Below are 16,672 nucleotides of genomic sequence, written 5' to 3'. Positions count from 1 at the left end.
TTCAAAAATTAATATGACTAATTTAATCTTTTAAAAACCAATTTAAAAGATGAGTGATATTTTAGGGATGAATTTCGTTAATAACCCCTTATTTAAACAAAGGAAAGAGTTAATTTTCTTATTCTCATATTGTATTGTGCTTAAAAAATATTTTTTAAATAAAAGGGTCTTAACTCTTAATTGTTCAACGGAAATAATGGTCTTAATTGAGCTTCACTTTTGAACTTCTCTTCTAAATTCTAACCGAACCCCACTCCGCTGCCACCACCCACTCCTCCCCACGCGCTGCCACTTTGCCACAAAGTACACCGCCAAGATCACCTCCACCTCCCCAACCGGTCGCTCTCTCGTCGCCGAAGTGACCCCTCCGCGGCCTCTCCCCTCCGACCCCCGAGGCTACCTACTCCCCCGCCGCTACCTCATCTGCAAAGCCACCCAAATCCTCCTCTCCCACTACAACAACCGCATCCCTAACCCTTCCCGCCGAAACCTATTTACATACAATATTCTGATCTCCAGCTTTGGTAGATCTGGGGAAGTTGACATTGCCGTAAAATTGTTTGAAGAACTAGAGAGTAGCAATTGTAAGCCCGATGTTGTTACCTATAACTCTCTGATCAATTGCCTTGGAAAGAATGGGGATGTTGATGAAGCTCACATGAGGTTTAGAGAAATGCAAGAGAAAGGATTGAATCCAGATGTTGTAACTTATAGTACACTGATTGAATGTTTTGGCAAGACGGATAAAGTTGACATGGCGTGTAAATTGTTTGATGAGATGCTTGCAGTGGGATGCTATCCTAACTTGGTCACGTATAATATTTTACTCGATTGTCTTGAAAGGTGCGGGAGAACTGCTGAGGCAGTGGACCTTTATGCAAAACTTAAGCAGCAAGGATTGACACCGGATTCAATCACATATGCGGTGCTTGAACGGTTGCAAAGCGGCGGGCATAACAAGTTGAGATTTCGCAGGCAGAACCCGATTACAGGATGGGTTGTCAGCCCTTTAAGATGACACAATAGACAAAGTAGTTGTTTTATGTCCATATCAGGCCAAGAGTCCACAGGGCTATAACACTGCTAAATCCATAGTTGTGTTGCTGGCATAAAGAATCCAAATGATTATGGAAAGTGAACTACCTTGGTTCCAATCAGATGTACTGCTTCAAGTGCAGTAGCTACATGTTCAAGAAATCGTAGCTACATCATGTTGATTTATGAAATCAAGTTTTCCTGCATCGGGGGAATTCAGTGATGAGAGGTATCTCTTCTCTGTTATTAATCTCTTGTGTATCCTGATAATTTGATTCATAATAGTATCTATACCAAGCTCATACAAGGATAAACAAAATTTGGGGGGCAAAGACAAACCAATATTTTCTCTTTTTAAATAAAATTTTCATTTCTTACATGTATAGAATAACGATAATGATAGGGAAAATCTAGAATCCATTTCCCTGGATATCTTTTTTGCACATTGTTCTAGGATGCTGTTGTATTCTGCAAAATGTAAAGCTACGAAACTGAAATGAAATATTCCCCTTCCTTATATTCTTTCTCCTGCTAATTATTCAGTTTCAAGTTAGTTGTTTCCTTATTCTTTGATAAGTTGATGTTGCAGTTATTCTTTTGCTTCCACACTTTGTTCTGTTTTCTCATAATTCGGTTGGGTGAGAATTTGGGAGATATACACATTATGCAGTTATGCACCAACAATGATGTTGTGTAAAGTACAGCAAGAATAGTTTGCCACTAGTCATTTTCTGTAGAAAATTTCCCAGTAAATAGGAATCCAAAACTACATTTAGAGGAATTATTCAAAGGAATTATGCATGTAATTATCATCTTACAAAGCATCAATGAGCACTCTAAGGCAAGCATTACATTCACATTCTGTTTAAAGTTTAAACAGTAACAGAATACAGTAAGTTTGGTCACCAATCTATACCCAATTCTCTTGAAAGAAAGATGTTGTCGATGTATTGGAGTAGTGCAGGGGAAGCCGTCACATAAGCTTGCATTAGCACTCTTCCTGAAGATTCTGCAGCATGCAAAAGACATTAAGAAAATGGAGAATATCTATTTCTTAAATTATTATTATTATTTGGGTCTGGAGAAAGGGAAATATAAACATAAATAAAACATGTAAAAAGTTAACTTGATGCCATACTTACCATCCTGATTGAGTTTCCTAAACAATTGCTGCTTTGTTGGGATGTGATGCAATCTTGAAGAAACAGCCTTTCTGAGAGCCCAACCATGATGCAAATGAAATATCTCTGTGTAAGCCTTCGAAACCGCATCTCTTACAGAATTTCCTCTGCCAAAACACAAATTTTCTCAATTCATATTTAATATCACAACCTATAAAAATAAGAATATATTAAAATTATATATATACATACAGCAGTGATAGATCCAAAAAGTTTTGATAGTGGGACAGAATATATAAAACATGATAATATTTTTTATCTTTACATAAAAAATTAGTTATCAAATTATTTATTATATATTTGTGTATAAATGTATGCGTTATTTAATTTATTTTTAATGTTTATTTTATATTTGGATATATATTCTTAAGAATGGTTATTTTTTATGCACATGTAGTATAATAATTATTATTATTATTATTTAAAATGTCTAATTATCAAATTAAAAACTAAAATACTAATTTAAATAATAATATATAATTTAAAATTTTATTTTTTTAAGTTTCATATTTTAAAAAAATTAAATATTTTTTTCTTAACAATACAATTAAAATATTTTTTTTCTACATATATCACTAAATGATTATTTAAAAATTCACATCCCATACAATTAAGTCTTGATGATATTTATAGTTTAAAAAGTTCTTTCAATTAATATATTATTACAGGAAAAATTAAAACTAACTTTAAAAGAAAAAACATCAATGGATAAATAATATTTTTTTAAGTCAATTTTTTTAAAAAAAATACTAATCTTATTTAAATTTAAAAATTGATCATTATAACACCTTTAATATAAAATTCCCAAATTAAATATTAAATTTTAAAAGTTGAATAAAATACTTAACAAAATTTCAAATTATAGTGGGAGCTTGTCCCTATACCCTTACATCTAGATTAGATAATATAATATATATATAAAAGACAAACACGGCAATATTGCTACCACCTACCAATAGCTTCAAAAGGTTCCAAGATCTGAATAATAATGCTACTCTATCCCCATGAGGAAGTGTAAAAGCAAGAAAGAGTGGAAAGTGGAAACCAATTATACTCGCTATCACGGATCTACAATCTTGTTCATGGAAAGTGGAAACCAATTTCCACAACCCATCATCATCATTTTTTATAAAAGAAAATAATATCTCCACTATCATCATTGCAAAGGAGTATGTATGTATGTATGTACGTACTCTGTAAGTAGAATTTGGTGGAAGAGTAGTCTGAGAAAGTCAAGGCCACGTTTTATTTTCAATAGATTCCTCGAGTGGCTACCTTGTTTTCTCACCGTATTGGTTTTCACATCCTCATCAACCATTGATTCCAATGTCTTGAATGACTTGGATGCCTCCATTAGATCATTCACCTAATTCAAGTTGTACACATATATGGTTTTCCATTATTACACTATATGCATGAAAACTAGACTTATTAGTAATAAGTAATGACAATAATAATACCTTGGTAACATAATCCATCTCAATGAACTTGAAATGGAAGCCAACCAAACCGAAAAGAGGAGCCACGAAAGAACATGCCCGGGAGAAAGCAGCAACCTCCACCGCCTCCTCTGCATTATTGGAGGCGGCTGCCACAACCTCTGCAAGCTCCTTAAATGCATCTGCGATCTTTCCAAGAAGGTTGTGATCCACGGCTGCCGCCGTCGAAGTCCTGCTTGATCTTGTTGTGATTCCGTCCTCGTCAGATACTGCTGATTGCACCGGTTCTTCTTTTGTAATTCCATGTCCACAGAAGAAGCACGAGAGGAGGCCATGTGACAGTTTCTTTCTTTCACCAACCTCTGCCATGTCTCACTCTACTATGGTGTATTGTTATCTACCCTTCTCATGAAACATAGACACAAGTTTGAAGAGTGGTAGCATGTATGAATAGAAATGAAGAATATTATTCAGCCACCAATCAAGACTTAGGGACAGGTGTGTAAAGTTGTCGAGACTCGAGACTTGGAAGGTCCCGTTTCTAATTTGCAATGAGTCAATGAGTCAATGTCTATCTAGATGCCATTTTGGCCATGTTATGTAACCAGGTCATGGGAATGGGTCAAATACTCAAATATTTGAAGATCAATACTATGGTCTATGGTGAAGAGTGATTTTCAAAGAAGAGTGAAAAAAATTTTGCAATGAGCATCCACAACGACAATTAATGTAGTTATTCAGGTCAATCTAATAGTAACATTCAACAACATAAATTATTGTTCGACTATAGTAGTTTATAATAATACTATACCAGGATCCACATATGAATGTATGGGGGCAATTGCCCCATTGAATTTGAGAGAAAAAAGTAGGAAGTATATATCTGTATATATATTGCTCTCATTTTAATAATGTGTTTGCTCTCATACAAATTTTATTTCAAGTATATTACGTAATATATAAAAAATCAGTCATGTCTATAGAATATATATTAAAATACTTATTTATTGAAAATGAGTTGTGACTGCGGTAACAAATTTTTAGTGTGTAAATAATATTTTTTATTTATGTGTAAAAAAATTTATGTTATTAAATATCAACCCAATAGAAAAAAGTTATTATTTTATATAAATTTAATCTATTAAGGTTATGGAAATAAATAATAATAATAATTTAATTAGCTGATTATTCAAAATATAAATAAGACTATCAGCTAGTATTTAATAATTTTTCTTGAAATTTAATTGATATAATATATATTTAATGGATAGGGAATGCCTAACAAGACACTAAATATTAATGATAAACAAATTATGCAATGTTTTTAAAATATTGAAATGAAAAACTACTTTTAAATTAATATAATTTTTTATGTGTTAATTAAATTATTAAAAATATGACTAATATGTTTTAAATTTTGAATATCTAAATATACATGTTATTTTTTTTTATTATTTTCGTATATTATCTTTGTCCCTATTACTAAAATTTTACATTTATATTATACTTACAATTAAATCACAATAAGTACATTTGGATAGAAAGTCTTTTGGCATTAAATAGAGAATTTAATTTTAATGTACGGACAGTATGAAACGTTTTACAAAATCAGTACAATCACAACTATTTTTTTGGATGACTATTTAAACAATCAATATAAAAGATAATTATTTTTGTTAATGTAACGCTATTTGATTGGATGCACGTGTAAAATAATTTTATACTAACATTGCATCAAAATTAAAAACTTAAATATAAGAGAAGTAATTTTTTTATTTATTTTTAGTTAGAAAACAATTTCAATAAAATTAAAAACAGGGCCATAGAAATTTCCTATTATAACAAAACTTCAGGGGTTATATAAACTTGAGATTGCAACTGTCAGCTATTAATGTGTTAATGATACACAAGTATAGGTAAATCTCATCAAGTAAATGGCTCCGGAAATGGAACAAATTAAGAATAGATGAATCATATCTCATCTTGAAACGTTCCTGGCCTCTATGTCCTGAAGTCTTAGGGTAACAGCCCTCTTGTGAGCTTCAAGACCTTCAACTTCAGCCATGGTTGCCACATATGGTCCAAGTCTTCTAAGACCTTCCTCTGTGAGAGACTGCACTGTTATGTATTTAAGGAAAGAGTCCAGTGACACGCCACCATACATCCGGGCATATCCATAAGTTGGAAGGACATGGTTTGTCCCGCTTGCATAATCACCAACACTCTCAGGCGTCCACGGCCCCAAAAACACAGAACCTGCAGAGGCAAATCAGAGTCATTATTTACACCTATAATTCCTGAATTGTGATCTGGGATGTGAAAATAAGGTTCATCAAGATCTAAAATGTTTAGAGAAGGGGAAAGAAACAAAAACTAAAAATTATCCCTGCCTCAAGATAACTTTTAAGATAATCTATGTAATTCCAAAATATAGAGACACAAAAAACATGTCCTGAGGACGATTTTTAAGGCAATTTCTATACTTCCAAAAATAAGGGATGTGAGAGATCCGTGACTAGCCGCCACAAAGGCCAACCAATAATCCTCCACGCCTTACATAAAATAAATAGAGCAAGAAAGGAGAACTTAAGACTGATACCTGCATTCTCAATAAAACTCTCCCACTTGTCAGCATCCTTCACATTGATAATTAGATGCTCTGGTGCATATAAGTTTGAGAAGGTGATAGCCTGAAAGACGCAAAAACAAACTTAATTTTGTTTAATGCTTGATATCGATGAATTCAGATATAAATACAGCAGTAATTTAAGGCCAAACTTCATCTACCCCAACTAATTTAAGGCCAAACTTGGATGGGGTATTTGATTAGGTTAGGCATAACACTATTTGCTGTGCATGTATGGAAATACAAAAAGGAAACCTAATTAGTGATCACTTTTACTGATTCCAGAGAAAATGTTTTTCTCTTTATCTTATGTTCAGTTATTATCATCCTTATACAGAAAGAAAAACTTACCTCAAGCATGTCACGTGCATGCACGATAAAACTGTGGCCAAGAGCTTTCGAGGCAAACTCTCCTCTAGGAAGACTGTTGCACTGCTTGCTGAGTTCCTCTTGTATTGAGTTCAGATCCACACCATCTCCAGCTGTCACAAGAACAACCTGACTATCCGGTCCATGCTCAGCCTGGAAATTATAAATTATGTGCATAGGAAATGAGTCATGTAGAAAGAAACCACAAGAGATCTGGAAATAAGAGCATATTAAAAAAGTCATTGAACCTGGGAAAGCAAATCAGCAGCAACATGAGAAGGAATTGCATGCTTATCTGCAATGACCAAAACTTCAGATGGACCAGCTGGCATGTCAATTGAAACCATGGCCTCACTGTTCTGCAGAAGATTTTGAAATTAAACGAGAGAAGAAAAAAGCTCTGTGATTGAAAGTATGAAACACAATAGCAGATGCAGATTCAGAGATTTTTTTTTTTTAATTGCTTACTTGAAGTATCATTTTTGCAGCTGTAACATATTGGTTTCCAGGGCCAAAGATCTTTTCAACCTACAAGAGTATCACCACAAGTAGAGTCAAAGATTGATGGAAAAAAATATCAACTCCAAAGTACTTAGATTCCTTTTTTTTTTTCTCTTTCTTTTTTTTTTTTCAAGAAAATGGGTACATTTAAGTACTGTTATATCACCAGATTACGATGTCTATTTAGTATCTGCTTTGCTGCTTAAATATGAATAAATTACTTCTGACATATCATCAAGAGTTATGGTCACCATGTATTCATTGCCACAAAATAAGACAAAATAAGACAAACCAAGACATTCAACTAATACAACAGGGATGTGAAGTTCAAGCATTTAGACTGATTAGGGGATGAGTTTCACCATATCTATCATGAATTAGTAATTTTGTTAGAATTGGATATACCGATAAACACAAAAACTAACTAAACGGTGAAATAGGAGGAGAAGAGTTCTGATGAGAAGTTAGACACCTTAGGACAAGTTTCTGTTCCCCAAGCCATTGCAGAGATGGCCTATAATGGAAACCAATGCAATAGTAGCATTAGTTTAATTCATGATAATAAATGCAACGTAGATACATAAACAAAAAAGATAAATACGAGGATGATATATTCAAATTATGTAGGCAGAAAAACTTTTGATTATCATGTTTCAAACCTGAGCACCTCCAGCTTTGAGAATGTGAGTCACCCCGGCCTTCTTTGCACAATACAGCACTTCCTGCACAAAAGGGTTGGTTAGAAGAAGAAAAACGTAATGATTATACTTTTCGTACAACATAAAAAAAATACCTTGCATATGTTGCCATCCTGAGTTGGAGGTGTTGCAAGAACAATAGTTTTACATCCGGCAATTTGTGCAGGCTGTAATATAGAATAATGACTCTAAGCTAAATTTAGGAACATAAACATTAATGTTCAAATGAAAACTATAGGAAACCAAAGAATTGTAGGAGCTAGTAAAATATCAGTTCAACTTACAACTGCAAGCATCAAAGCTGTTGAAGGTAACACAGCGGTTCCCCCTGGAACATAAAGACCCACGGAATTAATACTTCTTGCAACTCTCTTGCATTGGACTCCCTGAGATATTTAACAAAACTCAAGACTCTCACGAATAATAAGCGGCAAAACAAAGTCAAGAAGGGGCAAGCATGGAAGCATGATAATGGAAAGATATGAAGTACGTCTACAAAATCGATATCGCTTAAAAGAATGAATGCAAGACACTAATCAAGGAAAAGGATTCATCAAAAGTATTCTATCCAATTGATCTATCTAGCGCTATTTACTATTACTCCTAAATGTACATGAAGCTACTTAACATGTAATTTCACAAAACCAAACTATGCCACAAATTGTACATAGCCATAGTAAGAATTTGCCCAAGGTAAGTCAGAAGCATAGAATCAGCATTGACATACTTTCATGTTCTCAACGCTTCTCTCAGGTGACTTCTGAGCAGCATGAAACGCATATATATTGCCATAGGCAACATCAAAAGCTTCCTTAATATGAGGATCAAGCTACAAAAGACAAAAAACAAGGATATGTTAGCATCAAAACAAGCATCACATGTCCACTAAAATAGAACTTGCAACAAGAGTATCATAGTAAGGTCCCAAAAATGCAACACACCACAGGGTCTGGGAGCTCGGGCACAATTTCAACCAATTTATCCAATTCAACTTTGTCAAACCTTGAAGTATATCTACAAAACCACAAACATAACACTCAAAAGAAGGTTTCAAAATGCACACACAAAAATCTAAAACTTCAAATCAAAATTAAATAACAAAACAAAGAATTCCTTTTCTGATCAGTAAAACAAAAAGTTTAAGAAGCACCAAACTCACTCTTTAACTGCAGCATCCCCTCTTCTCTGAACATCATGAACAATGGGGTTAACCTGCAAAAATAAAAACTGGAACTTTAGGGCAAAAAGCCAAACCCCATTTGAAAAGAGTGACCAAAAAACCAAATGTGGGGCAAACCCAATACCCACCACGCTGAAAATGGAGGAGAAATCGATGCGGGGCCGGGTCTTGAGTCCGAGAACCTCATCGTTTGTGAGCTGCGACAAGCGATAGGTCTTGATGGAATGGGAATTGGAGGAGCAAGTTATGCGGTTACTTGAAATAGTATTCATAGAGAGTGAAGAAGAGGGAGCAAAATTGAATGGTCTAAGGGTGTTGTTACGGTGTGGTCGAATCAAAGAGCAATTCCAGTCGGTGGAAGCTGAAATCGCAGAGTGTATGTTTATCTTCATCATCATCATCATCATCACTGGAACACCACTCTCTGTGAGTTTGGGTTTGGGTTTGCGGCTGAGAAAGTTAGTTCGAGCCTTCGTTTCATGTGGCTGTGGACTCTGGGTTCTGAGAATCACACGCAATTTTGTTTTTTTTTTTTTATATTTATTTTCTTTTGTCATTTTGTGTCTGTAACTTTTTGTAAGAAATAAACATCGTCCCGAAAAAAAAGAAGAAATAATTTAGTTTATAATTCTATTTGTAAACATATGCAATAATTTTTCAAGGAATAGTTTAGTAATTCATATTAGTTTATAATTGTCTAATTGACTAATATATTGACACCACATATTAGTCAATGAAATACTAATGTTATTGTGGTAACATGTTACAGATCTCTGAATTCAGGTAAAGTAACAGGTTTGCTTTTTAAACGAAAATACTAAGATCCTATGTACTATGAAGTATGCATAAATGACATTGTCATCTTTCTCAAGGTTGAATTTTTTTTTCTGAAGAGAAAAAATGGAGACATATAAGATACAAAGGGACACATGAAGAGAGGGAAGAGTACAAAAGGAAAGGGTTATCCCAATAGTTAGTTACTAACATCAAGTTGAATTTTATTTTCACTTCTGTGAACAAAGATTTGCATCTACGGCAATGGGATTTGGATGGTTGAGTTTATCAATTGCATAATATTGAAATGAACAGAGTATATATGTTTAGAAACAGTTATTGTATTCAGATTTATGTGGAAAGAGAAATATATAATTTTTTTGAAAAATTGTTCCTTTCAGCATATTCAAAAGTTATTAACTGTTTCAAAACTCAACGCAACTGTGTAGCAGAAATTGTGACTCCCTCCAGATTCTAGATAACTGATGTAACTTTTTAGAGTTACAAGGATATATGAGTATCTATATACAAAGGTGGTTGTTAGTTACAAATGAAAGAATAGGCTAAACTAATCAATCATAGGACAATGCCTCAAAACCAATGCAAAATATTGACAATCCTCTATCCATGGAAATAAATTTTAAAGTTTTGGTTTCAATTCATGGCCTCTCATGGGGTTTCTGGCTGAAGAGTGATGTCCTGAAAAACCTGCAATCTGTTTCTCCTTGTAAATGAAGAATCACTTTGAATTGCAGGCATTCTTCGGCTTTCCGAGTTTGAAGCCGAAGCTGAAGTCTTGCTTGCTGATTCTGGTCTTTGTTCAGGATTGAAACACAAAGACCGCCTCACGGTTGGATTCCTTGACAACATGCCATTCCCAGGTGGTTGTTGTTGACAGAGAATGTTTGAGTTAGCATTCTCATCATTGACCTCTCCACTATCCTTACCACCATAATTTGCATATGCTCCACTGAATAAATCATCTTGCTCTTCATTTTCTTCTTCTTCGGCTATGTCGGCCCAGCTCTTCTTCTCTATGGTTTTTACATTTGTAACAGATTTCTCAGCAGCAGAAGAGATTTCAGAATCCTGACTTTTGCCTGTGACATTTGCCAAATCGCCATTCAAACCCACGAGAGGCGATTCTGATGGTTTAGATCTCTGGTTACTGCCATCTGCAGGAGGATTATCCAATGTCCCTGCTCTCCACTTTCCATTGGGAGGTGCAGACAAATCATTTGGACTACCAAATGAAGATCTATGATCTGAATGGAAATCTCCCCAAGTCTCCCTTTGATATCCATTATTACTGAATCCCCACGAACATCTTTTCGGCTTATTGTAAGGGACCTTTTGGTCTCTTTTTGCAGGATCTGGTGGAGACTCATACAACCTCCTCCTGGCATTAGATGCCTCCACCTCAGATGTTGAAGACCAATTTTCTGTCTTACATTCAGCCACTTCCCAATTCCTCCCACCCAAGTTTCCGATATTTGGAGCCTTCTTCGGTTCATCAACAGGACCATTTTGTGGAGAACACTGTGATACATTCCTTGCTGATGACGACAAAGACCCCATCTCACTCAGCATTTGTGTGGCACGTTCGTATGATTTGACGAAAGAATCATCCATCTTCCTGTCTTTTGTGGCAGTTGTCACTGCCTGAAGCAGAAATTTTGCTTCTGTAATCTTGTTCATCTGCATCAAACAGATTGCCAAGTTGCATTGCTTGTTCCTGTCAACCTCAAAAGACAGTGCTTTTCTGCAGAAACAAATATGGAAATCATTTCTTTTATCTTCAAAGGAAAAAAAAGAAGAGTATAAAGGCAGTTTCAAGTCCATCTTTAAGAGCTAACCGATAATGTTCTTCGGCGATCTTATAGTCACCTCTCTGCAAGTAAGCCCAGGCCAAGTTCCCTAGTATCCTACATTAAGAGAGATTCATAGTCAGGTGTAAGGCCTCTATAAACTACATAAACAAAATGAAGAAACAGCATGTTTAAAAACAAAATGCACCTTGATATCTCTTGCTCTGCAGTTATTTGGATCTTCCTCCCCTGAGATCTTGCCTGTTTTGTTGACCTTCCCACAAAAGTGATACCATCTTCAATTTGCTTCAACTTGTGATGGAGCATGGCAATCTCTTCATCAACTCTCCCTGACCTCTGTACCAACATAACCAAATCTATTAAATGCAAGATGCAGAGAAATTCATCCAACACAAATGTTAGCTTACAACATATTGGTCTGAAAATAATTCGCCATATTGCTTTATGCCTGTGTCCAAATTATGCACAGAACTAAACAACAAGGAAAAGTATATGGTAATTCCAAGAAATGCGTATTCATCAGTTAAGAGAAGCATCCAAAGAGTTATTTAACAAAAGCATATCCATTATAAGACATGTGTGGTTCTTCCAAGAAAAGCTTGCATTGACATTTTATCCAGTAGAATATTATCTTCAGCCAATGAATAATAAAAGCACCCAAAAAAGAAAGGGGGAAGAGTTCTGATTTACCTTGTAGAGTTCAACCAGGATGTTATCAAGAGATTCTTGGGATTCAGGAAGGCAGAGATGGCGAAACGATTTAATAGCTTCAATTGCCTCATCAGACCTATTCAGCTGCTTCATAACTAAGGCCATGTCCTTCAAGGCACTTTCAACGCGATCTCCAGCATTGATTGCTGCCCAAAACATGGAAATTGATCTAGCTGGATCCCTATCCACCAACTGCAAATCAAGGATTATAACTCATTTTTATCTCAGAAACTCCATGAAACAAAATTAACTGATAGAAACAAATCATCAAACACTTCATTAGCATTCTTCCAATCAAACTTATTGACCCCTAGGTAATCATTTTTAATGCCTTCTTCTGTCCCCAATTGCAAGTATTCCTTAGCTCTAATACATCTCTCTTAAATCTTCCCTCCCCCCCCCCCCTTTTTTTTCTTTTTCTTTTTCTTCTACCAAGACCAATGATTATAAACACATTCAAACAGATAAGAAAAAAGAGGCAAAAAAAAAAAAAACTTTCCCACAATGGAAACTTCAACACCAAGCAACCAATGGACTCTAGCAAAAAACATTGATATTCAAATGAATAAAACCAAAGAAAAAAAAAAGTACCAATTTCAATAAAGAAAGAAAACGGGAAATGAAACTTAAAAAAAAAAAAAAAAACCCTGTCAATTTACCTGAACTTGCTTAGCCTTCACGTAAGGTGAGTCCCCAGCAGGGACTTTGTGAATCACGTGAAAAAGATCATCTTTGTTCTGAGGATAAGAAGATGCTGCTACTGATGGTGATGATGTTTTACTCTCTGACTCTGACAGTGCCATGTTCGGAGAACGCGAAGAAGAAGAAGAAGAATGCCTTGTCGTCCACGACGGCTGTGGCTGCGGTGGCGTCACAAAGCACCTCGCAGGAGAGCTTCTTTCAAACATCATTCTGAGAAAAGAAAGAAAAGAAAAACGGGATAATTTTCCCAGCAAGGATTTTCCCGGGAAAAAAGAAAGGTGAATTGTACTGTAAAGATGCAACATTTTATAGATGTAGAGAGATGGTCCTGTGGATGACACGTGCCCCTGGTGTCTAGTCCCACGATTATATTATTATTGTTGTTGTTAAGGCATTAGTTACTGGTGTTTTATGGATCATCAATGTAGCCAGTTATATTCGTAGTATCAGGTATTGGGTCTTCTGAATGAAAGCATGGAATATGCAACTTGGATAGTTTATGTGATTATTCCACCCATTTACAATAATGATGACATTTTGATTGAATTAATTTTCATTTACATTGTTGTAAAATAATATGTTGCTGCTCCATGTGCCTTCTTGTTTCGAAACCCTGCCGTTGGTCATCTATGATAAAGTAACTTGCCGCTCCAATTTTGAGATGGTTTGGAAGAATACACCAACATTCACATATTTATCTAAGGTGGCTACTCCAATGAAGATTTTATGAATGAAGATTTTATGAATGTTATCATGTGAAAATATTTCATTGGATGATAGATTGTAGGACTTGATTTTTATTTAAAATAAAAGTGTTACCTTTATTCAAAGTGTTGCTAAACAAATAAGTTACACTTTTTAAACAAGGATCATCATGAGAATATACTTTTAACATCTTTATGGGAGTAGTTGCCTTTATTTAATTATCTCCCTAGTAAATTTCCTGCATGGTTATTTTTTTTAAAAAAAAAAAGGTTATCTAAACGGGTTAATAGTTAAATTTATCTATGAAAAATAATTCATTTTTTAAATTAATTTTTAAAAGATTAAATTAATTATATTAGTCATTAAAAGATAAAATATAAATTAAATTAATCATTTCGTTAGTTGGATGATGATATGTCATGTTAAGTGTCATGTGACATGACGTAATAGATTAATGTCACGTGTCACAAAATAATTGGCAATGTATCAGGTTAATGACATGTGACATACCACAAGTTATCTGATACATCATAAATTTATTTAAAATCAAATTAATTTCTGAAATTATACACCTAAATCATTTTCATCCTTAAAATTTTAAAAATGAATGAAATTAATCTTTATATAAATCTCTCCTATTTTTTCTTCCTAATATTAAATTTTTAATACTACTAATTTTAATATTATTTTTTAGATCTTAATAAATAAAATATATTTACATAAAATAATAAAAATAATTAGCTTATTACAAAGTTATTTTATCATTTGTATTTTCAAATTTTTTATTTTTAAATTTTTATTTTTTTTAATAAAATTTTTTATTTAGATCATTTTATCAAACTATTATTAATTATATATTTAATATTTTAATTTTTTTAATCTTACTTAATAATATAGTAGTTATTTTAAATTTAAAATTTTTAGATTTTATAATTTTTGTTATTGTTTAACATATGTGATAGAACTAGATAATTAAAAATTGATTTGTGGGATCTCTGGTTTAATCTTAATATCTTAATGTATTTTTTTTTAGGATTAATCTCTACATACAAGCCTTTTCACTATATAAGTACAAGTCTTGAAAATTCCTAATCCGTAAAACTTGCTTCTTATGGCATGTATGTTTCACGCACCTCCTTAACAGATTTTTCAATTAATTAATGCACAAATATATAACTTCCTTTTTTGAAAGGATTTTCGTTTCCTTTTTTGAATTCCTTCTGCGTTTTCTTGTCTTCTCTCTTCGATCTCTTTCGTGTGTTTCTCTCTCCCTTCTCCTTTGCCGTTTACGTAAGTTCTCTCTCTGTTCTCTTTCTTCGTTTTTCTCGTTTTCCATTGTTTCTGAAATTAAGCTCTGAAATCGTTTTGAAGATAATGGATAATTCAACTTCAGATTATCAGCTGAACCAGAGCGAAGTAGATTTTGAATTTGAATCCAATGAAGTTTCTGAGGTGTGGTTTAATTCCAGTTAATAATTGAATTTGAATTTGAATCCAGTTAGTAGTTTATAATTGTATAGTTGAATAATGCGTGAACCTTGTCTGTGAAATTTGCTGTTTATTATTCCTTGTTTGAATTAAATCTAATGTACTAGTTCTGATGAATTTTTTGCATTTTATATCAGACGTTCAGGTGTAAATCAAGAATATTTTGGTGTATTTTAGGAAAGTTTAGGTATATTTATAGTTTATAACTTTTCATCTCACTGAGGATGAATTGTCTTATTCTCTTAGTGAATTGTTTTAGTTTCTGTTTAATGATGATTCATGAATCTGATTTTTGTTATTTTTTATGATGGTTTTATAGTTCTATTTGCATTTTATAGTTTATGCTTGTTTTAATATGGTGTATTTTTGTGTATTTTGCAGCCCCTCTATGGTATTGATAAGCAGTTTATTCTCCACATACAAGCGTTTTTCTCATACAAGTCTTTACAAGTCTTCTCCTCCTTTTATTGTTTTAAATCCAATCAAGTGGCTGAGGTGTGGTTCAATTCAGAAGAAAAATGTAGCATTAGAGGAAACATTTTTATGTACAAAAATGTTATTTGTACACTAAAATCAACTACTAATAAAACCAACCACCAATGTATTTGTGTATAAATACATGTGTGGTTTAATTTATTTCAATGTATATTTGTATTACAGTATGTATTTTATACTGGTGGCTGACTTTGGTGGCTAATTTTAGTGTACACGTAGCATAACTCATTTCTGTATTTGTAACAAATTTGGGTGTAAAACGAAGATATTTGGATGTAACACGAAGATATTTGAGTGTATTTTAAGGAATTTTGGGTGTAGTTTTATTCTTATAAGTTCTGCATAATTTAGAACTCTTTCTCTTCCTCCTCCTCATCTTCTGTTGCTTCTTTTTTTTTCATCATCATCACCATCTTCTTCTTCTTTATTTCTTATTCATTTTTTTTTGTTTTACCTTCTCAAGTTTCTTCTTGTTTTACTCTCTTGACAAGAATAAAAACAAAAAATCAAACAAAGAAGAAGAAGAAATACATAATGCTCCAAAATTACTTGGAAAATGATGAATTTACATTCATTTAACTAAAAGAAAGAAAGAAATAAGGAAAAGAAGAAGACAAAAATACAGCATCAGAGGAAACATTTTTCTATACAAAAATGCTATTTGTACACTAAAATCAACCATTAAAATCAGCCACTAATGTATTTGTGTATAAATACATGTGTGGTTTGATTTATTTTCAATGTATATTTGTATTCCAATATGTATTTTATACTGATAGCTGACTTTTGTGGCTGATTTTAGTGTACACGTAACATAACTCATTTCTGTATTTACAGCAAATTTGGGTGTAAAACGAAGATATTTGGGTGTATTTTAAGAAATTTTTAGTGTATTTTTATTCTGATAAGTTCTGCATAATTCAGAACTTTTCTTCTTCA

The 16,672-nt window shown here is 33.3% G+C and overlaps 4 protein-coding genes across 5 annotated transcripts; 1 reads left to right on the top strand and 3 right to left on the bottom strand.

Annotated features, from left to right (window-relative positions):
* Positions 1 to 235: 235 nt before the first annotated feature.
* Positions 236 to 1,552, top strand: LOC112741487 (uncharacterized; the record flags this gene model as incomplete). Its single annotated transcript, XM_025790499.3, has 1 exon — positions 236 to 1,552. A coding segment is annotated over one exon (783 nt), but the record flags the coding sequence as incomplete, so codon positions are not given.
* Positions 1,553 to 1,724: 172 nt separating this feature from the next.
* On the bottom strand, positions 1,725 to 4,498 carry LOC112741486 (accelerated cell death 11). Of its 2 annotated transcripts, none has more exons than XM_025790498.3 (4): positions 3,677 to 4,498; positions 3,410 to 3,582; positions 2,178 to 2,323; positions 1,725 to 2,044 (listed from the first exon to the last, which is right to left on the bottom strand). In XM_025790498.3, exons 1-4 carry the CDS (start codon positions 4,022 to 4,024, stop codon positions 1,938 to 1,940), a joined length of 774 nt encoding a protein of 257 aa, XP_025646283.1. In that variant the 5' UTR covers positions 4,025 to 4,498; the 3' UTR covers positions 1,725 to 1,937. The 2 variants fall into 2 exon arrangements, with proteins under 2 accessions (XP_025646283.1, XP_072069858.1); XM_072213757.1 differs by having other exon boundaries at positions 2,178 to 2,367; positions 3,459 to 3,582.
* A 993-nt stretch (positions 4,499 to 5,491) lies between these two features.
* On the bottom strand, positions 5,492 to 9,688 carry LOC112741481 (histidinol dehydrogenase, chloroplastic). The gene is made up of 13 exons (XM_025790494.2): positions 9,158 to 9,688; positions 9,009 to 9,061; positions 8,791 to 8,863; positions 8,577 to 8,678; positions 8,134 to 8,235; positions 7,945 to 8,016; positions 7,811 to 7,873; positions 7,624 to 7,665; positions 7,119 to 7,178; positions 6,899 to 7,009; positions 6,633 to 6,803; positions 6,255 to 6,345; positions 5,492 to 5,911 (listed from the first exon to the last, which is right to left on the bottom strand). The coding sequence occupies exons 1-13, from the start codon at positions 9,584 to 9,586 to the stop codon at positions 5,634 to 5,636; spliced, it is 1,647 nt and encodes a 548-aa protein (XP_025646279.2). The 5' UTR covers positions 9,587 to 9,688; the 3' UTR covers positions 5,492 to 5,633.
* Positions 9,689 to 10,249: 561 nt separating this feature from the next.
* Positions 10,250 to 13,378, bottom strand: LOC112741480 (uncharacterized). Its single transcript, XM_025790493.3, has 5 exons — positions 13,003 to 13,378; positions 12,323 to 12,535; positions 11,820 to 11,968; positions 11,660 to 11,728; positions 10,250 to 11,565 (listed from the first exon to the last, which is right to left on the bottom strand). Exons 1-5 carry the CDS (start codon positions 13,348 to 13,350, stop codon positions 10,473 to 10,475), a joined length of 1,872 nt encoding a protein of 623 aa, XP_025646278.1. The 5' UTR covers positions 13,351 to 13,378; the 3' UTR covers positions 10,250 to 10,472.
* Between the last annotated feature and the right edge of the window lie 3,294 nt (positions 13,379 to 16,672).

The sequence above is a fragment of the Arachis hypogaea genome, chromosome 14 (assembly GCF_003086295.3).
Source record: "Arachis hypogaea cultivar Tifrunner chromosome 14, arahy.Tifrunner.gnm2.J5K5, whole genome shotgun sequence".
NCBI classification, from domain to species: Eukaryota; Viridiplantae; Streptophyta; class Magnoliopsida; order Fabales; family Fabaceae; genus Arachis; species Arachis hypogaea.
The sequence above is the reverse complement of the archived record's forward strand: the minus strand, read 5'-3'. Positions and strand labels throughout refer to the sequence as shown.

Excerpts from the sequence above, each read along its gene's own strand:
- LOC112741486 (XM_025790498.3), bottom strand. The coding sequence starts at position 4,024 with ATGGCAGAGGTTGGTGAAAGAAAGAAACTGTCACATGGCCTCCTCTCG. Across the intron at positions 3,583-3,676 it reads AGATGGATTATGTTACCAAG|GTGAATGATCTAATGGAGGC; the intron begins GTATTATTATTG and ends AACTTGAATTAG. Across the intron at positions 2,045-2,177 it reads TAGGAAACTCAATCAGGATG|AATCTTCAGGAAGAGTGCTA; the intron begins GTAAGTATGGCA and ends TGCATGCTGCAG.
- LOC112741481 (XM_025790494.2), bottom strand. The coding sequence starts at position 9,586 with ATGACAAAAGAAAATAAATATAAAAAAAAAAAAACAAAATTGCGTGTG. Across the intron at positions 9,062-9,157 it reads TCTCCTCCATTTTCAGCGTG|GTTAACCCCATTGTTCATGA; the intron begins GTGGGTATTGGG and ends TTATTTTTGCAG. Across the intron at positions 7,874-7,944 it reads AGGATGGCAACATATGCAAG|GAAGTGCTGTATTGTGCAAA; the intron begins GTATTTTTTTTA and ends CCTTTTGTGCAG.
- LOC112741480 (XM_025790493.3), bottom strand. The coding sequence starts at position 13,350 with ATGTTGCATCTTTACAGTACAATTCACCTTTCTTTTTTCCCGGGAAAA. Across the intron at positions 12,536-13,002 it reads TGAAGGCTAAGCAAGTTCAG|TTGGTGGATAGGGATCCAGC; the intron begins GTAAATTGACAG and ends CTTGATTTGCAG. Across the intron at positions 11,566-11,659 it reads ATCGCCGAAGAACATTATCG|AAAAGCACTGTCTTTTGAGG; the intron begins GTTAGCTCTTAA and ends TTGTTTCTGCAG.